The sequence below is a fragment of the Lynx rufus genome, unplaced genomic scaffold (assembly GCF_022079265.1).
Source record: "Lynx rufus isolate CCGP_SWC_20201006 ecotype Redwood Valley unplaced genomic scaffold, mLynRuf1.p SCAF_9, whole genome shotgun sequence".
In the NCBI taxonomy this organism is placed as follows: Eukaryota; Metazoa; Chordata; class Mammalia; order Carnivora; family Felidae; genus Lynx; species Lynx rufus.
Window position 1 is genome coordinate 14,714,230 of NW_025814897.1, and position 17,318 is coordinate 14,731,547.

General features: G+C 51.9%; 1 protein-coding gene across 4 annotated transcripts in view; it reads right to left on the minus strand.

Annotated features, from left to right (window-relative positions):
* SIK3 (SIK family kinase 3) overlaps positions 1-17,318 on the minus strand; it is a 243,912-nt gene that overhangs the window by 524 nt on the left and 226,070 nt on the right. For 3 of the 4 annotated variants that reach the window (XM_047070394.1, XM_047070397.1, XM_047070398.1), the window contains 9 exons: positions 17,097-17,247; positions 16,224-16,349; positions 15,890-15,975; positions 15,264-15,373; positions 13,964-14,303; positions 12,479-13,368; positions 2,448-2,611; positions 1,461-1,593; positions 406-576 (listed from right to left, as the gene is read on the minus strand). In XM_047070394.1, coding sequence (XP_046926350.1) covers positions 419-576; positions 1,461-1,593; positions 2,448-2,611; positions 12,479-13,368; positions 13,964-14,303; positions 15,264-15,373; positions 15,890-15,975; positions 16,224-16,349; positions 17,097-17,247 — 2,158 coding nt within the window. In that variant the 3' untranslated portion in view covers positions 406-418. The remainder of the gene's footprint in view (positions 1-405; positions 577-1,460; positions 1,594-2,447; positions 2,612-12,478; positions 13,369-13,963; positions 14,304-15,263; positions 15,374-15,889; positions 15,976-16,223; positions 16,350-17,096; positions 17,248-17,318) is intronic. The other variant, XM_047070395.1, reaches the window with a different exon arrangement.

Sequence of the window (17,318 nt, forward strand, 5' to 3'; positions counted from 1 at the left end):
GCCTTGAAAACTTATGGCTAGACAGGTTTTCTTGCCGGGGTTCCTGCCTCGGGACCGAGTTCAGGACTGTCCTTCCCCTACTACCCTGGCCAGAGGCGCCCCATCCTCCGAAGCCGCAGCTCACTTCCTGTCTCTGGTAGGTGTCTACGGCACCTACCACACGCGTCTTACCCCCGTAAGTAAACCAAGGGACTATGGCCAGCATTTCTCCTGTATGCTCCCTTCCTGCCCCCTCCCCCCCCCCCCCCCCCCGGAACAACCAGCACAGCGCTTCGTGACAGAACACGAAGATGCAAAGACGGAGAAGGGAGTGGTGGCCTAGTTCACGGGCCACCACACACAGAAGGATCGGGGGCTGGCCCTCGGCCCAAGGGCTGGGTTGGCCCCGGCCAGGGAGATACTCACTCTCCGTTTCCTGTTACACGCCTGCCTGCTCCATGCTGAAGGAGACCTCGGGGTGCTTGTAGCTGAGCAGAATGTCTGTGATGCACGTGGATGGATAGCAAGAGGAATTTAAATGCTGGCTGCCGTCAGCCAGGTCCGGATGCTCGTGACCAACTAGATTCTCCCTGCATTCTGCAAGACCAGAAAGAACATGCGAGCTTAGCAGAGAGCTGGGGCGGGGCAGGGGAGGGGGGCGGCAGGGAGAGAAGTCTGAGCACCCTGGAGCGGGGCTCCCACCCTGAATTCTAGCTCACAGCAGGTCCTAGGCTGTGGGCTGGGCCAGGATTCTTCCCGTACTAAGGGCTCCACTCGGCCCCATTCCCTTTCTGTCTCCCACCTCAAGTGCTATCACTACTCCAGTGTGGACGAAGACAGCACGCAGTGCCCTCAGAAAGACTTAGCTCTCCAAGGGAGGAGACCATTTTAGTGCTAGCAGGCACGGGTCACTGGGCACTCTGTGCTCCAGGCATTCTTCTGAGCACCGTAAACTCGTTAAGCACACAGCACAATCTAGGATATAGGCTCTACTGTTTCTGCCACTTTCGAGAGGAGGACCCTGAGGCTCCGAAAGGTTAAGCGCCTTGTCCGTGGAACCTGTAAAGGGCAAAGCCAGGATCTACTGCTGACCTGTCCATTCCAAAGCCTACGCTTCTCTCTGTTACGATACCTTCCTTTACTGGTTCTAAGAGGAGGCAGACATAGTCCCTTAGGATACAATGCCCTCTAATCAGAGGTAGAAAGATAGTTGTTAAAGCAGTATCTTACCAAAGCTTTACAAAGACAAATGTGATACCCCTGCCCTCAACCAGAAGGCCTGCTTCTTTGTATACCCATTCTCAATGGAGACAAGTGGGGAAGGCTTTTGTGTCCAGACCCCTCGGGGAAGCTATGGCTTCCCATCTTCCCCTGAACCCTATATACAGAAGAGGAGAACAGTCACTAGTGAAGATGGCGGCGGGGGGGGGGGGGTGCCTCCAGAAACTTCCCCAGGGTGCCCCATGCATAAGGCCCCTCACCTTCATTTTCCCCATCTTGAAACTGCTGGCTCCCCATGAGCGAGGACTGACTGAGAACCGCATCTGACATCCGGGCGGAACTAAGTGCTTTTCCAGCCACGAGACTCATTCCCGGCAAGTTATCCAGCTGCACCTACAGAAAACAATTAGGAAAAGAAGTCAGGATACCTGAGAACGTGCCACTCTCAGGTGACCCTTAGTGACAGCCGTTCCCTCTAAAAGAGCCCAGGCACAGGGCAGCCTCAGGCACTGCTCCCGAGCTGTGCCATCCGGCAGTCACAGTGCGGGAAGCTGTCCCACCTTCCCCGTGGGGTGGGTGGGTGAGGGACGCATGGTGAACCTCAGCAGTTGGTCACATGCCCTTGACAACCACACGGTCTTCCAAAACCAGATTTCTGACCTGTCCCCTTCACCAAGAGGACCTGGGTCTGAGGACTGGATGGTCCAATAGTGCTCTCCGCGAGCACAGCAGCATGCTACATCTGTCCTGTCCGGCACGGAGCCACGAGCCTCAAGTGGCTGAGTACTTGAAATGGGACTAGCGTGACTGAGGAACTAAATTTTTTATTTCATTTTAAATACATTTAAGTTTGGATGGCTACATGTGGCTCGTTGCTACGGGAGGAAGCAAAGTTCGGTTGATCTGGGTTAGGTCCCTTTATCTGAATCATTCAATGGAACTGTTGGAAAACTAACCAAAAGTCTATGGGTTCACTTGCTTGGGCTGGAGTTTAGACTGTCTGGGGAGAAGTTCAATAACTCAGACCAGAAGGGACAGATAGCAACTACTCTTGATTCCTTGGTCTGAAGTTTAGAGCACAGATTCTACTGGTCTCTGAAGTTGATGCAAAGCCATGCTTGCATCGTTCCCAGAGAGGCTGGAGTCTGGCTGGGAAGAATGGAAGGGCAGAGGTGACCCCACAGGACTGCTGGCAAGGTTGGGACCAGTAGGATCCCACTTCTGAGAAGTAGGAGAGGCCAACATACATAAGCATCATCACTGTTCTGGATCGTGTGGTGTCTCTGGAGGGTCCGGGGCCTGTGGTGCTCATTGACAGAGGGGCGTGTTGGGTACCCAAGTCCATTGTGATCCGGCAGCTCCATTGCTTGTCCCGGAGAACTTCTATCCATGCAGTTCCCTATCACAGACTCTGAGGAGACACAGCGAAACAGGGTCAGCGGACCTAGAGTTTCTCCCGATATTGTCACTCCCATCAAAGAACTGTCTTGCCAGAGACAATCAGCAGTGGTGAGCACCATGTGTACACCATCTGCTAACCCTCAGCTGGCTGCTCAGGGTACTTAGAGGAGGCCGGACCAGCCTGCCAGCCCCAAGTCCCACAGCAAATGGGAGCCTCTTTATGGAGGGATCACAAATCCTCACGAGAAAAAGCCCACACAACGGCAGGTGACTGGGTCACAATGAAACTTTCTTTTTTTCACTCCTCTGTTGGCCTGGCAGCATTATTTCCCAAACCTATGTGCACATAAGAATCTTTCGTGGAGCTCTCGGGAACCTCTAGCCTGGAAGGATGGCCTCCATCCTGTGGATGTCTTGTCTCTCCTTCCTTGGCTTCCACCTCAGTGGATCGGCCCAGTCCCCTCTTCTACTTTTTGAACTGCTGTCCCCAACTGCTTCCATGGCCCCTCCACTCTTTACATTTCCACCCTGACCTCTTCTCTCTCCTCACACTTACTTTGGTAATATCATCTATTTTCAGGGCTTCAACTATATTGCCTCTAGGTAAAGAATTACTGAAATGCTTTTTTAATAAGCTCCAGATACATAATTCCAACTATTAACCTTACCCTGGAGAAATAACAGACACCTAACACTTACCACGCCCGGTTCCAAACTCATCAACACCCTGACCCCAGGCCGTGTCTCAGACAACCTTGTTTCCCTGTTTTCCTAACCTTCCGGGTGTGAGCTCGCAGGGTGCCTGTTGGTTCCGTACTCCTGGTTCCACATCACCTTAAGCCTGAAGAATCTACCTCTGCAATGTTGGTCACTTCAGTCCCTCTCTTTCCAATCTCACTGCTTCCGCCAAAGCCCCACCACCTCTTGCCTGGATTACCAATCATCCCCCCGCCAACCATCCCTCTACCGCTACTCTATAAAGATTAATTCTTAAGTAGGGTAGCCCAAACGGCTCCTTGTCACAACGCTGTCCCAGCCTACCTTCCAGTGAGTACTACACACTACGTTCCCCCATGTGTAAATGTGCAAATGGGAGCACTTAACTCTTCCCCACCCACTCTCGATTCCATGCAGGTGCCCTCACTGTTCCTCTCTCTGGAAATGGCTCGCTGCTTCTTCCATTCCAGCCCATCTAAATCAACTCATCTTCTTAGGTCCATCTCAAATGTTACCATCTTTTTTTAATGTTTATTTATTTTTGAGAAAGAGAGAGAGAGTGAGAGAATCCGAAGCAGGTCAGGCTCCAGGCTCCAAGCTGTCAGCATAGAGCCTGATGCGGGGATGGAACTCACGAACCACAAGATCGTGACCTGAGCTGAAGTCGGATGCTTATTCGACTGAGCCACCCAGGCACCCCTCAAATGTTAACATCTTTATGAAACTCTCTCTTCAAGCAGATAAAGATCTTTGCTTCCTTTAGATGTCAGAAAATTTTAAAGGACTCTTATTACTCTAACATTATTCCTGACATCATTTTCAATTGTGTATTTGTCTTGGTTGTTCTTATTAGCCCGTAAGTTCTCTGAGAACAAGAAGTGTACCTTATGCACGTGTGAGCCTTTAGTATTCCAGAACAGTGTCCTATATCCAGGAGTTATGTAATAGTTAGCTCTTTAACTGATATTAATATATACTCTCTTAATATGGGTTACTATCCTGCCAGAGTCATGCACCCTCTGGACTAGATATTGGAGAGAAAAGCATTCAAGAGGACTGAATATTTCCTCTTGACCAAAGGTGGTCAAGAAGAATACCAGGGGGGCGCCTGGGTGGCGCAGTCGGTTAAGCGTCCGACTTCAGCCAGGTCACGATCTCGCGGTCTGTGAGTTCGAGCCCCGCGTCAGGCTCTGGGCTGATGGCTCAGAGCCTGGAGCCTGTTTCCGATTCTGTGTCTCCCTCTCTCTCTGCCCCTCCCCCGTTCATGCTCTGTCTCTCTCTGTCCCAAAAATAAATAAACGTTGAAAAAAAAAAATTTAAAAAAAAAAGAAGAATACCAGGGCCACTGCTAAGTTGATCGGATACTCCTGGTCACACTTTTGGCTCTGGTCCTTAAGAGCCTGGCACCTGAACATATGTGTGGTTTGCTTGCTTGATCTTTTCTGGTCAAAGCTCCTTGGCAACTATTGGGCTTATCTTCTGATGAACTCCCCCTTGGCGAGACCAGGTTTTAAAAAAGTTGTTAATAGGAAACACGGCCCTAATGCTAACCGTGCCCTTCCAATATCTATTTGAATAATGGAAGTAAAATGTGCCGTGTGAGTGTTGGGTACAGGGTTTCAGGTCTCCAGATTCAAATGGCCTCCTACAACAGTCAAGGTTAGGCCTGGCTCAGGGGCTACGGTGGGTGGGGAAGGGAGTGGAACCAACTGATGTGCACACTGCTGGTAATGCGACGCATCTGGAGGAAAAGGGAGAGGAGGGAAGCTTCCCAAATGCCAAAGGTGACGGCGAGTGAGAAATCTTTTGGAAGTTCTCTGAGCAAAGAGGCCAAAGAAAAGAAGCGAATTCTTTTGCTATCGGAAGCTAAAAGCCAGAAGAGACAGGAAGAGAAAGGAAAGCCAACAGCAGGGCTTGCCGAGTGGGCAAGTCCTCACTCCTCTTCCCCACGTGGCCCGCCTCCTCTCAGTGGGCACAGCTCACGTGCTCGCCCTGGGCCCACAGAACCCATGGGCAGGAAGTGGTGCGACACTGGCTCTGTGGTCCGCTTCGCCAAGAAGCCACACAAACAGCTGCTGCTTACTTTTTCGGAGCATTTTCCAATGCCTGTCTTCTCTTCTCTGAGAGCTAACACCAAACACCCAGTTCCCTGGGGTTCTTTCCTTCCGGATAACACAGCTGGTTGCACCCCCCCTCCCTGCTCTGCCAAAGACGACACAAGAGCTCTGCTGTTTAAAGATTTCCTCAAACATGAGGAAATGGCAAAGCTAACAAAATGTACATGTTCTGGTTCTTGATATCCGGCTCCTTCCCACCTCTTCTAGAGGCCTCCTCCAGAGTTTATTGGTTAAGTAGGCTAAGTCTCCTTTCTCTCTCTTTTTTTGAGTTTATTTTTATTTCTGAGAATGAGGCTTCTCCAAACCCAAACACCCACCCTCGTCTTCCTGCCGTGGGGAAGGTCGCCTGGATCCTGCCCTCCTTGTCTGCTCTCCTTCTGGCCCTCAAGTTTGGGCCCAGCATGCCTGACAAGCACCGGCACATAGAGCCAGAAAGTGCTCGAGAAATCCCTCCGTGAGCCTTCCTGACTCCCCAGCCTAGAGCTCAGGAGCACATGCTTTGGGGTCAGAGAGGCCCAGGCTGGAATCCCGGCTTCCGCAGGACTCCTGAGGAGTGGGGGCTCGGGCAAGCCCCCTGACTTCACTGGGTCTCAGTCTATCGGGAAAGCAGGACTTACCCAAAGGCGTGAAAGTGCTTGGTGCGCTCAAAGAGCCCAGCAAACCCTGGGGTCATTTACACTCATTTCAGAGGTGTCGGTTCTGAGTGCACAGGGTGTGCCGAGCCAGCTGACGAAAACAAACGAGGATACCCTGCGTCCAGAATTGTGGGCACAATTTACCCAGACGTGAGCTAACAAATGAGTTACTGACACTCTAATTTCCAGAGTTTGGTTTACGAGTTTGGTTTAATTTCCTCTTTTTAGGAGGAAAACTTACTAATGTAAGTTTAAAACTAGATGAAAACAAAGCGGATTAATAGGAGTTAGGCGACAAAGTTTTGGTCTGATCCACATGCCAGAGATCCGGAAAGGCTGGCCTCTTTGGCTTGGGAGAGAGCATGCCAGGTGCCAAAGGAGGCATAAACGGGAGAACGTAACATGGTAGAATCCGAACACTCGGAGTCAGGGTCCAACCCCATCACCGACAGTGTATAAACCTGGCTAACACATGCCATCTAACCTATTTCCCGATCTGAAAAATGAGGGTTGTCGGGGGGCTCAGAAGACACCAAGGGCCAAAAGCCCTTTCTTAAATCGTAAAGGACTGCATGAGTAAAGTATTATTTTTAAGAAGAATGTCGAGTCCTATGGGGCGCCTGGGTGGCTCAGTTGGTTAAGCGTCCGACTTCAGCTCAGGTCATGATCTCGCGGTCCGTGAGTTCGAGCCCCGCATCGGGCTCTGTGCTGACGGCTGGAAGCCTGGAGCCTGCTTCGGATTCTGTGTCTCCCTCTTTCTCTGGCCCTCCTCCGCTTGTGCTCTCTCTCTCTCAAAAATAAAAACATTAAAAATTTTTTGGGAAAAAAAAAAAAATGTTGAGTCCTGAGTCTCTAGTCCTTTGTGACCCTCCATAGCACTCTACTGACCAGTGGGAGGGGGTGTGTGCAGGACAGGGAAGGCCACTAGCCTAGTGACTGAGGGACAGGAGACCTAGGCTCGAGTCTTCAGTGCCTTGTGCCAGTTCAGCAGTCAAGCTCACCGAAGGATACACCAATACTGGTGGAAAGAGGACTGCCGGGAGCAGCGTCCTCAGGTGCTGACCAGGGTCGAAGCCGAGAGTGTCCGGGGGTGGGGGGGGGGCACCCGATCACGCAAGGGGCCAAATACACAGAGGGACGCGGTGCGCACCACCCACTGCCCGGGAACTTCGGGGCGGCTTGCACAACACTCTATTGAATCTGTCAATGTTGACTCACCCTTACTTATTTACTGGGCTTTAAGAGAAAAGGAGAGAAATGACTTGGGTACAGATTCCTCTTAAAGGTTCTGAGGGGTGAACCCGGCCCAGTCTGTCATTGTTTCACCCTCTGTGGGGCCTGAGTCCGCAGATAAACTGCTGAAGCCGACGAGGCTCGGGGGAGAGGATGTGGTTCTCTGCCAGTCCAGCTGGCAATCTCACTGTGTAAACCGGTCATGCTGTTGTACTTACTTATTTGCCAGGTGGAAAAATGAAGCGTATGTAATATCACAGAGGGAAGACAAAGCTTATTTCTCCTTCTAGAGTGACAGGCAGGGAGATGACAGGCAGCAGGGTACATGGAAAGCCCTGGAAGGCACACTGGAAACACCTTGGGCATGTTGCCTGCTCAGTGCCCCAGCAGGGCCTGGCCCCACGATGACGGGTAGAAGCAGCCATAAAGGAAAGAGGTGACCGTGGACGCTGATCTGTGGCACTCAAGTTTCCTTGACTAACACCAGTGATCACTGTTCATCTACCCTGAAGAAATTTTCAGAAGGTCGCTCTAGCTCTATTCTTTAATAATTATGCCTCTTACGGCGCTCATCCTGTACCCCTTCAGGGTAACGCTGTTTATGAGCCTGCCTTCCTTCCCCCGGCAGAGTAAAAGCTTCCTGAGGGCAGGGTCTTTATCTTTTCATCCCTGCACTCACTCCCCACAGCACCTACAATCCTGTCTGGTGCAACCTTGTCATTCAGTGAACTTGACTGGATCTGTTGTTGTGGAAATAACCGATGAAGTGCTTGGGAACTAGCATGTAACTACACAGAGATGGAAGGGTCATTAAAGGAAATAGCAGGCATTCCTCTCTGTCCAGAGAGATAAACAAGCTTGAGCCTCCCCCTCTGGCCTGCAGTGAGCTGGGAGAATAGCATTATGACCTTTCTTGGCAAAAGCGACAGCAAATTATCTGATGGTTCTTTGGTAATGTAATACTCCAAGCTCTCAAGTTCTTAAAATTATAGAATCATGGCAGCTTAAAGCAGCAAAAGATGGTGGGGGCACAGTTTCTACTGTAAAAGGGGTCGTGACCTGTATATTCCAGGGTGGCTGTGAGCTGCGAGCCTGAGCCTCAAGCGCGGGGCAGAAGTGCTACAAACGGGAACTCCATTCTTCCCTCAGGGGGCATGAGCTTCATTACGCAGGGAGAGAAAGGGAGGAGAGGTTACAGGGCAGGCCCACAGAGGCAGCCTGGGCTAAGGTAAGGACAATGGGGCCACCTCAGGATAAGACACCATTTTAAACACACAGGTGTACATTCCCAATGGGGATTTTAACTCTTGAGCAGCATCAGGCCTCTCCGAGGCTATGCGTTTCCCTGTCACGTTAGCCTCACCACACTGGATTATAAAATCACAGTAATGAACCTGCAGCTTCATTTGTTAAAGATAACAGTACATGTGGCTTCAAAAGTCAAAAAACAAGAACAGATGTTAGAGGCAAAGTGAATGGCACTCAAGCCAGAGCGGGCATACCTTGTAGCTGAGTTAAAGAGTTAAGTTTAGAGCCGACTGGGTAGACACAAGGGAGAATAATCTCCACAATGTACTAGCAAGCAGGGCAAGAGCTATTACAGCTTCCAGAAAAGCTCACATCAAAGGTCAGGAAAAGCACATTTTTTCTTAAATGTGGGGGGGGGGGGGAGGTGGGAAGATGCTGGCAAGACTGATAATGAGGCAACAGGTACAGGGGAGTCTTGAGCTAAGAGCTTGAGGCATATGCTTCTGGCCAGATTCCTCCAGAGAGGAAGAGAGGGCTGTAGGGGAGAATGGTGATGGTGGTGGATGGGAGAAGGTAGGGAGAAGGAAGAGGGAGCAGACAAGGGATGACGATCGCTCAGCCAGGAGAGGAGGTAGGGGAGATCTGTCACAAGAATCACAACCATGAAGCTCTGGCCGGAAGGGAAGGCACCTGTTGCTGGATCTAGATCATGCTCTGGATTTTAGAAAACGTCTGCCCAGATACAAACAATTTGTAAAGTGGTATTAAAGACAAATTAATGTTCACTGGTGCTGTGAACTTTGGTTCTATTTATTTTTTTAAAAAATTTTTTTTTTCAACGTTTATTTATTTTTGGGACAGAGAGAGACAGAGCATGAACGGGGGAGGGGCAGAGAGAGGCAGACACAGAATCGGAAACAGGCTCCAGGCTCCGAGCCATCAGCCCAGAGCCTGACGCGGGGCTCGAACTCACGGACCGCGAGATCGTGACCTGGCTGAAGTCGGACGCTTAACCGACTGCGCCACCCAGGCGCCCCTGGTTCTATTTATTATCGGACACAATTTCTGTTTTCACTTAATAGCCAGTTTCCCTTTGTGTCTGCATAAGTAACACACAGTAGGAGCACCCTGGGTGGCTCAGTCAGTTAAGTGTCTGACTTACTAATTCAGCTCAGGCCATGATCTCAGGTTCAAGTCCCATGTCGGGCTCTCTGCTGTCAGCGCGGAGCCCGCTTTGGATCCTCCCTCCCCTGTGCGCTCTCTCTCAAAAATAAAATAAATGTAAAAAAAAAAAAAAAAAAAAAAAAAAGAACACACTGTATACTATTATACCATATGTAATTGTCTTAAACTTTAATAAGTTAACATTTTACAGGCACGTAGGTGGCTTAGTCGGTTAAGTGTCCAACTGTGACTCAGGTCATGATCTTGCCGTTCATGAGTTCGAGCCCTGCGTGGGGCTCTGTGCTGACCGCTCAGAGCCTGGAGCCTGCTTCGGATTCTGTGTCTCCCTTGCTCTCTGCCCCTCCCCTGCTCATGCTCTTTCTCTCCCTCAAAACAAATAAACATTAAAAATAATAATTAAAAAAATTAAAAAATAATAAATTAGCATTTTAAAAGTGAAAAAAAAAAATTCCTGCCCTTAGCTTCTACGATTTCCCTGATGTGCACTACACCACCAACTTGTCAAGCCTGCTTGCTTCCCCCCCCCCACCCCCCCCCCCCCCCCGCAAACCTCACAGAGACCTTCCCACCCACTGGTCCCGCCCCCTGCGTCTCCGCTCCAGCCAAATGGGAAATTCCTCTCCATCCACCAAGACCCAACTCAAAGAGCACTTAATGCTGGAAACCCCACTCCTCTGACTGAGAACCTTCTGTCCCCCATCTGGTGTTCCCAAAGCTCTCGTACCAGCCAGCTACATTCTGCCTTACTTTAGGTACCCAGTAGACCAGCACCCCCGGCAAGGGGGGGTGATACTCTGACAATGATGGGATACAGGTGTTAAGCCCCCCTGGCCTTTCTGTACACAGGAGTCACACAGGAGGGAAAACCGAAGAGAAGTTAGCATCTTTGAAGAAAAAACATTTCCAAAGGTGTTTTCATACATGGCAACGCAGGTTGGGGGGAGCAGGGGGTTTACACTATTTGCTCCAGCTTCGCTCCTTCCTCATCGCCTTGCACACCGGGACATGCTGGGTCAGCACCTGCTGCAGTGAGCTGAGAGTAACTCTTGGGTTCGGTGCCACTTAACAGCAGTTGACCTTGGGGGCGAATTACATAACCTGTGCCTCATTTGTCTCACTGGTAAAATGGGGACAGGAAGAGCTACTGCCTCATGGGGTTGTTATGAGGATTAAATGAATTTCCGTACGAATAGCAGTGGGTGTCTGGCACATGGACGACACCGTAGAGATGTTAGCCATTCTCTTTTTTACGCCAAATATAGGATGCTAATCTGGTGAAAGCTTTCCTTCACACAGGAAGCCTTTCCACACTATTCCTGATACTATCACCCTGCCTCTGCTGGAACACTCCCAGTGACAAGAGGCTCTGAGGCGCTAGGGTAGCTTATTCTGGAAAGTTCTTATTACAGTCTTCCCCAGGAGTTGACTGACATTTATTTGCTGCAACTTCTATCCTGTTCTTGGTCCTGGCCCGTGATACGGACCCCAAAGAGTCTAATCCCTCCTTCCCTCTGGTAGATACGATGGTTGTCCTTAGTCTTTTTTCCCCTAAGCTTAAACATCCCCACCAGGTCTGTCAGCCATTCCACATAGGACCTGGTTCCGGAATCTCCCACAATCCTTTGTCCACCTACAAACACAGCAGCCACAAGTGAATACAGTATGCCTGCCTGATGCAGGCCTCTAAGCTGGATGGCACCCATTTGTTCCAAAGCCCAGGATTTTTAAACTGTTCTATGCAACCACATGGCCACCCCTATCGGTGCATCAATAAGCACAGCTGGGAAGCGCCAAGTCCTCTTCATAAACGGATTCAGAGCAAGGCCTTCTGTCCAACTCTGTGCCATGGAACCTAATTCCCCTAGGAGTTTGTGCATTGACCTTAAAGGACAGGACAGAAGACGCAGGTAGCTCCGAGAGGGGAAGGATGGGGGATCCGCTCGGTTTCAAGGCTCTACCTTTCCTGGATTAACTCATGTCCCATGATCTGTGTGGAGGGGACGGAATCAGGGCAGAATGTGTCTAGGATGCCAACGGAACCAGATTTTCCAAGTATGACCAGCGGCTGGTTATCCTGATCTCCTTCAGGATGGAAACGAACGAACGCACTCATCCGTTATATAAAGCGACGTAGGATGATGCACACGGGGCCCCTTACGATGCTGTGATATTCTGTATTCTGCTCACGAATGAGCTGAGCAGAGTAGTAACGACGCCTCGCGTTTACATCATGTTTCGGAGCAGCACGCGCTTCTCTCGTGCGCCATTATTCCTCCTGCCCATTTTTCACAGATGAGAAAAATATGAACCCAAGGGATTAAGCGACAAGTTATCACCTTCGTGATAGAGGTGAGTCCAGAACGGAGGTGCTCTTTTGACTCTTGGTCCAACACGACTTACACGAAGTCATACTTCCCCTAGCGCTGGCTGACTGTGTTCCTGAAGACAGGAAATTCTGGATTCCTAGGAGCCATGGTGTGACTAGGGGAAACGGGAACTATTCCCACCGGCTGTGCTATCTAAGTGTTAGTTTTCTATCGCTACCTCTTTATTCTGAAAGCAGACGCCTTACCAAACGGTGCCCGTGCCCTGTATATTTCTCCCCTGGAAGGTCCCGAAGGCCTTCTCAGGAATTCTTTTCCTCCTAGGAACACAGAGCCCTGGCTGGGAAAAGATACCATCACTGAGTTAGGTGAATGAGGACAGACAGGCCTGGGACTTTTACATCGAAGGGACTCTTACCTCGGCTGGACACCTTGTTTCTACCGAATGCAGCAGGTGGCTGATGCCGGTAGGGATGTACCCCCAATTCCTGTGCGTGGCTCACAGTTCCCAGTAAAGATTCGGGGTCCCCGGGTCCGCCAGTACTCAAGAGTAGGGTGCTGTCACGGCAACCTCTGGTCGCTGTATTGGGGCTCGTCCTGTCCGGAAAGCCATCCTTGGCCGCCTCACAGGGGTCCTCCTCTTCCATGCTCTCCGAGTGCGTGAGCACTGGCTGGTGAGCGTACCCATGGGCCGGGCTGGGGGAGGAAGCCTGAGCCATGCGTTCCTGTGCCCTGATTTGGAGAAGGTGCTGGGGGCTGGTGTGGTGGTGGTGATACGAGTCAGCATTCTGATACGATAAAGCCTGGCGCTCTGTCATATTCTGTCCCCCGAGACTGGGAGCCAGACTCCCAGCGTCCCCCTGGCTCATGTGCCTGAACAGCTCCTGGTACTCCTGCTGCTGCTGTTGCTGCTGCTGCTGCTGCTGCTGCCGCTGCCTTTTAACGAGCTGTGCAAACTCTGCCGGGGGCAGCCGAATGTCCGAGTGGCCGGTGAGTGAGTGCCGGGGGGAGAGCAGTCCTTGGAGGATGTGGGGTACCTGCTGGTGTCGGGTATAGTCTGGCGGCGTGGGGGACAGCAGGGCTTGCTGCAGCGCCGATGTAGTATAGTGCGGTGGCTGCTGATGTGCGCTGGGAGGGAAGGTGGGCGATTGGTCAAGTGGAGGGACTTTCAGGGCTTGGGTTGGAGGGAACCCCACTCCTGTTGAAGGGCTGTAGCTGCTGGGGGAACCCCGGGACTGGTCCGAAAACAGATGGGGGTGTAAATGCGCCTGGTCGTAGTTAGCAGGGGAGAACCGATTCACGTTCAAGCTGCAGACACAAAAGGGAGTGAGTACCAGGCATCCACGTCGCGAGAGCGCTAGACTCCCCCGGGGCCAGCTACCACTCTTCCTCAGCAGGGAGCCCCCGGCACAGAGAACTGGGGTGCGGCAGGGGAGGTGGGCGTGCAGGCCCCACCCCCGCTCATTCGCTTCTCCGGGAACGTCAAGGGACACGGGGTGCTGTGTGCGGAACAGATCCAGCTCCCGCTTGAAGACGGCAACTTGGCCTATTGTACAGCATTATCGGAGCGACTAAAGCACCAATCTCTTAGAGTAAGAGTGGCAGGGAGGGAAAGAAGCCTAAGGAGACAGACAAGGGACAACTGGCATTTTAAGAAATTCCTCTAATAGGGCCATTCTCTTCTTTGCAGACACAGAGGAAGGCAGCTTTGTCATTTTCCTCCTCTGTCAATAAACAGGTTTCAGGTTCACCACCTAGCCACCCGCCCTGACGTTAGAAAGGGGGAGACGGGCACAGCCCAGCCAGATGAGTTCTCCTCCCCTTCTCCCCTCTCACCCTGCTAAGGGGCTTCCTCCCACCCGGACCACCTAGACAGATGGCTGGTGACTTCAGGCAGCCTCACCTGTGGGCCTCGGCGCTGTCGGCACTCAGCTGCTTGGACAGGGGGCGGTGCCCATAGCTGAAGGCGGCCATCAGGTTGGTACGGTGCTGCATCTGAATCTGACTGGCACTGGGGCTGATGGACATGCCCCGCCCAGCAGAGCCTGCAGTGGCCCCCGGCATGCCTCCGAGCATGTCAACAGGCTCCTGTACTTGGATGGTCACCTGCTGTGACTGGGCGGGCTGCTGTATGCCCAGGCAGGTGAGGGCCATGCTGGGAGGGGGGGAGCAGTTCTCAGGCTGCTGCTGGTAGACAGCACTGCGGGAGGGTAAGCCCGGAAACTGGGAGGGCGACGCAGCACCTGGAGAGAGAGGAACCTTAGAGTCACCAAACGCCTGGGCTGCGTGCCAGCTGGAGGCAGCAGGAGCCGATGAGGACACTCAAACCAGATGCCATCTAGATCGGTGCTTCACAAACTTCAGCGCGTGGAAGACTCATCTGGAGGGCTGGGTAAAACACAGATTCCTGGGTCCTACCCCCAGAATCTGTATTTTCAAGTAAGTTGTCTGAGAGCTGGTCCCAGACTATTCTTTGAGTAGCTCTGATCTAGGGCAGTGCTTATCAAACTCACACATACATGCAAATGGCCCAGCGATCTTGCTAAAATGCAGACTGTGATTGAGCAGGCTCGAGATGGGACCTGAGACTCTACTTTTCCTGCTGGTATTGTTGGTCGGGGGACCCCACATTGAGTAGGCAGGGCCCAGAGACCAATTCAGACTCCTCAGGGGATCTACACCGTGTGGCGTTACTTAAGAGACTATCAGTTTGGGCAATACTAAATCCTCAGATCGCCAGTCTCTGAAGACCCATACCAATTAGGGAACACTCATCCTTCCCTCCTCCTAAACACCCACAAGAGAGGATCCCACACGTGCAACGGAGAACCAAATGGAGGCACGACAATGGGGAAGGTTCTGGTAGCAGCTTTTTATTCGGTAGGGATGGAGGGGGTTTTATCGAAAATATTAATAACAGTTAACCTTTATCGAGAACTATCTTGTGCCAAAGACTTCTAAGTGCTTTTCAGATTTATTCATTAAATACTATTATTTTCGCTCTTTTACATTTGGAAAAGTGCAGGCATGCAGAAGTTAAGTAACCTATCTGAGGCTGCACAGCTAAGGAGGTGCTGGGACCAGGATTCAAACCAAGGCAGTCTGACTCCAGAGCCTATACCCTTAAATCCTATTGCGCTCAACACTAGGACTGATTTTCTCCAGGTGGCTTTTCATGGCTCAGTCTAAGCCCCTGCACTCACCGTGAGACTGGATCATGGCGCCGCTCATGGGGGGAGGACTATTACTGGGTGGTCTGAAGAGATGGTTGTTGGGGTGGCTGGGGGGTGGGCTTGAAGGCTGGATCCGTAACCTTAAAAACAAAACAAAACAAAACAAAAGCAAAAGACAAAACCAGATAAATAAGCAAATTTCCTGAGCTGACAATATAACCCCTGATGTTACTTTCGGTCACAGGATACACATAAGCAGAAACTTTTTTTTTTTTTTTTTTTTTTTTTTTTAGTTTTGATAAGACTCCGGGCTAGAAAAATGTCCATAAACCACCTACCACAGTGTATGTAGGACCCACCCACGTCTTATCTTCCCAGACTTCACAAAGGGAGGCACAGGTCACAGTGGGCCTGTGTCCGGGCCTGTCTTGCTGCCAGATTACTTTGCCTGTGGGGCTAAGAAAATGAAGTGGCACAAGGACCAAATAAAGTCAGGATTTCAGGGAGGCAGCTAACGTTTAAGTCGACCTCTCCACTTTTCATATACGTTCTTCCGAGACGAACGCTACAGCCAGTCCAAGTCTCCCATACGAGTCGGGCCAAGGACGGCAAGCCATAGAGGCAGCGGCTTGGGCGTGAAACAAGTGCTTCGTTACCTCTGGAGCTGGTGGGTGAGGAGGGCTGGCTGATTTTCACATGCAGCCTGGAGAGGTGGAGAAGGCTGAGGAGGACAGATAGAATCCTAAACATATGGGGGAAAGGAGAAGAAGGACCGTGAGCCTGAAGATGAATCGGAGCTGTTCCCAGGAAGGCCAGAAACAGAAACAGCGGGCTGTGACTGAGGTTCATGCTCTGGCGGTTCATCGGAAAGTCCGGTTACCTCTCCTCACACGCGTCAACCACAAACACAAGTCCGCTCTGCCCTGCGTGGCCTCCTCCAAAACCCTCACGCCCCACACAAGCTGGAGACAGCGGAGAGTGGAGGCCCACCTGGATCTGCTGCTGGAGGATCTGGTGGTGCTGCTCCTGCTGGTACAGCACGTGCTGCTGCTGGGTCTTCTCCAGGGCTCTTTCGTCAACCTGCCCCCCGTACATCTTCTGCAGCTGCTCACACTCCTGAAGGGAAAGGCAGCTCATACAGGTGGGCTGCAACCGGCCCCCCACCCCGCCCCCGCATGCAGCGACGTCGGCAGATGCAGACCTGCCCCCCGAGGTCCTGTGGGCAGAAAGAGCCCCAAGAGAGGACCGGGGTCCTCAGAGAGCAACTAACGCACGTATGCGGGTATTCGTGTACTTGATATATTCACCTTCCGTGTTGGGTGAGTGAACGGAAAAGGCCAAGAGGGGCCTGTGTGTGAGAGAGAGCGTCCGGTGTGCAATCCGTATACGAAGCACACGTCGCCTGGAGCCTGGTCATCAGAGAGGCAGGAAGGACGGTGGCCCTTCACACAAGCCTGGAGGTACACTTCCTTCCTTTGGGAGCGCCACTCCCTCCCCACCGGAGGGTGTGCTGGGTGGTAACAGCACTGAGCAGGTTCCAGCAACGGCCAGTGCCCAGAAGTCAGGAGCAGAATGCCAAGCTTGCTTAGAGGTATCTTCCCTGGGGCTTCCCACTGAAACCCAAGCCCGGAAGTCCTTCTCTAAATATTACACTGACAGGAGAAAAACCCAGACCCTCGTGGGCTGAGCAAGTTTGATCCTGGGGAAAGCTGTACATACCAGGGAGTAAGCAAAGAGCGTTGGGAAGCTACACGGATCTGAACCTTGACACGAACAGGGCCGAGGTTTGCCACCCCGGTCCTCCACGCTATTGCTCTGCGTTCCCCACGCTTCTCCAGAGGTGCCTGCCGTCTCTCCCATTACCTGCTGCAGCTGTTTGATGCTGCTGCTGTTGGCCAGCTTTTCCAAGTGAGCTTTGAAGGCCTGGATGCTTGCAGCCCCATCTGAGAACCGGCGCACGGGGGAGAAACGCTCCGTGGGGAGGTGCAGGGTGTTGGAGTCCTTGTAGGTAGAGCTAAATACATGGGAAGAGAAGGTCAGGGGCGAGGACTCAGGGCCTTTGACCACATCACCCAGGGACTCTGT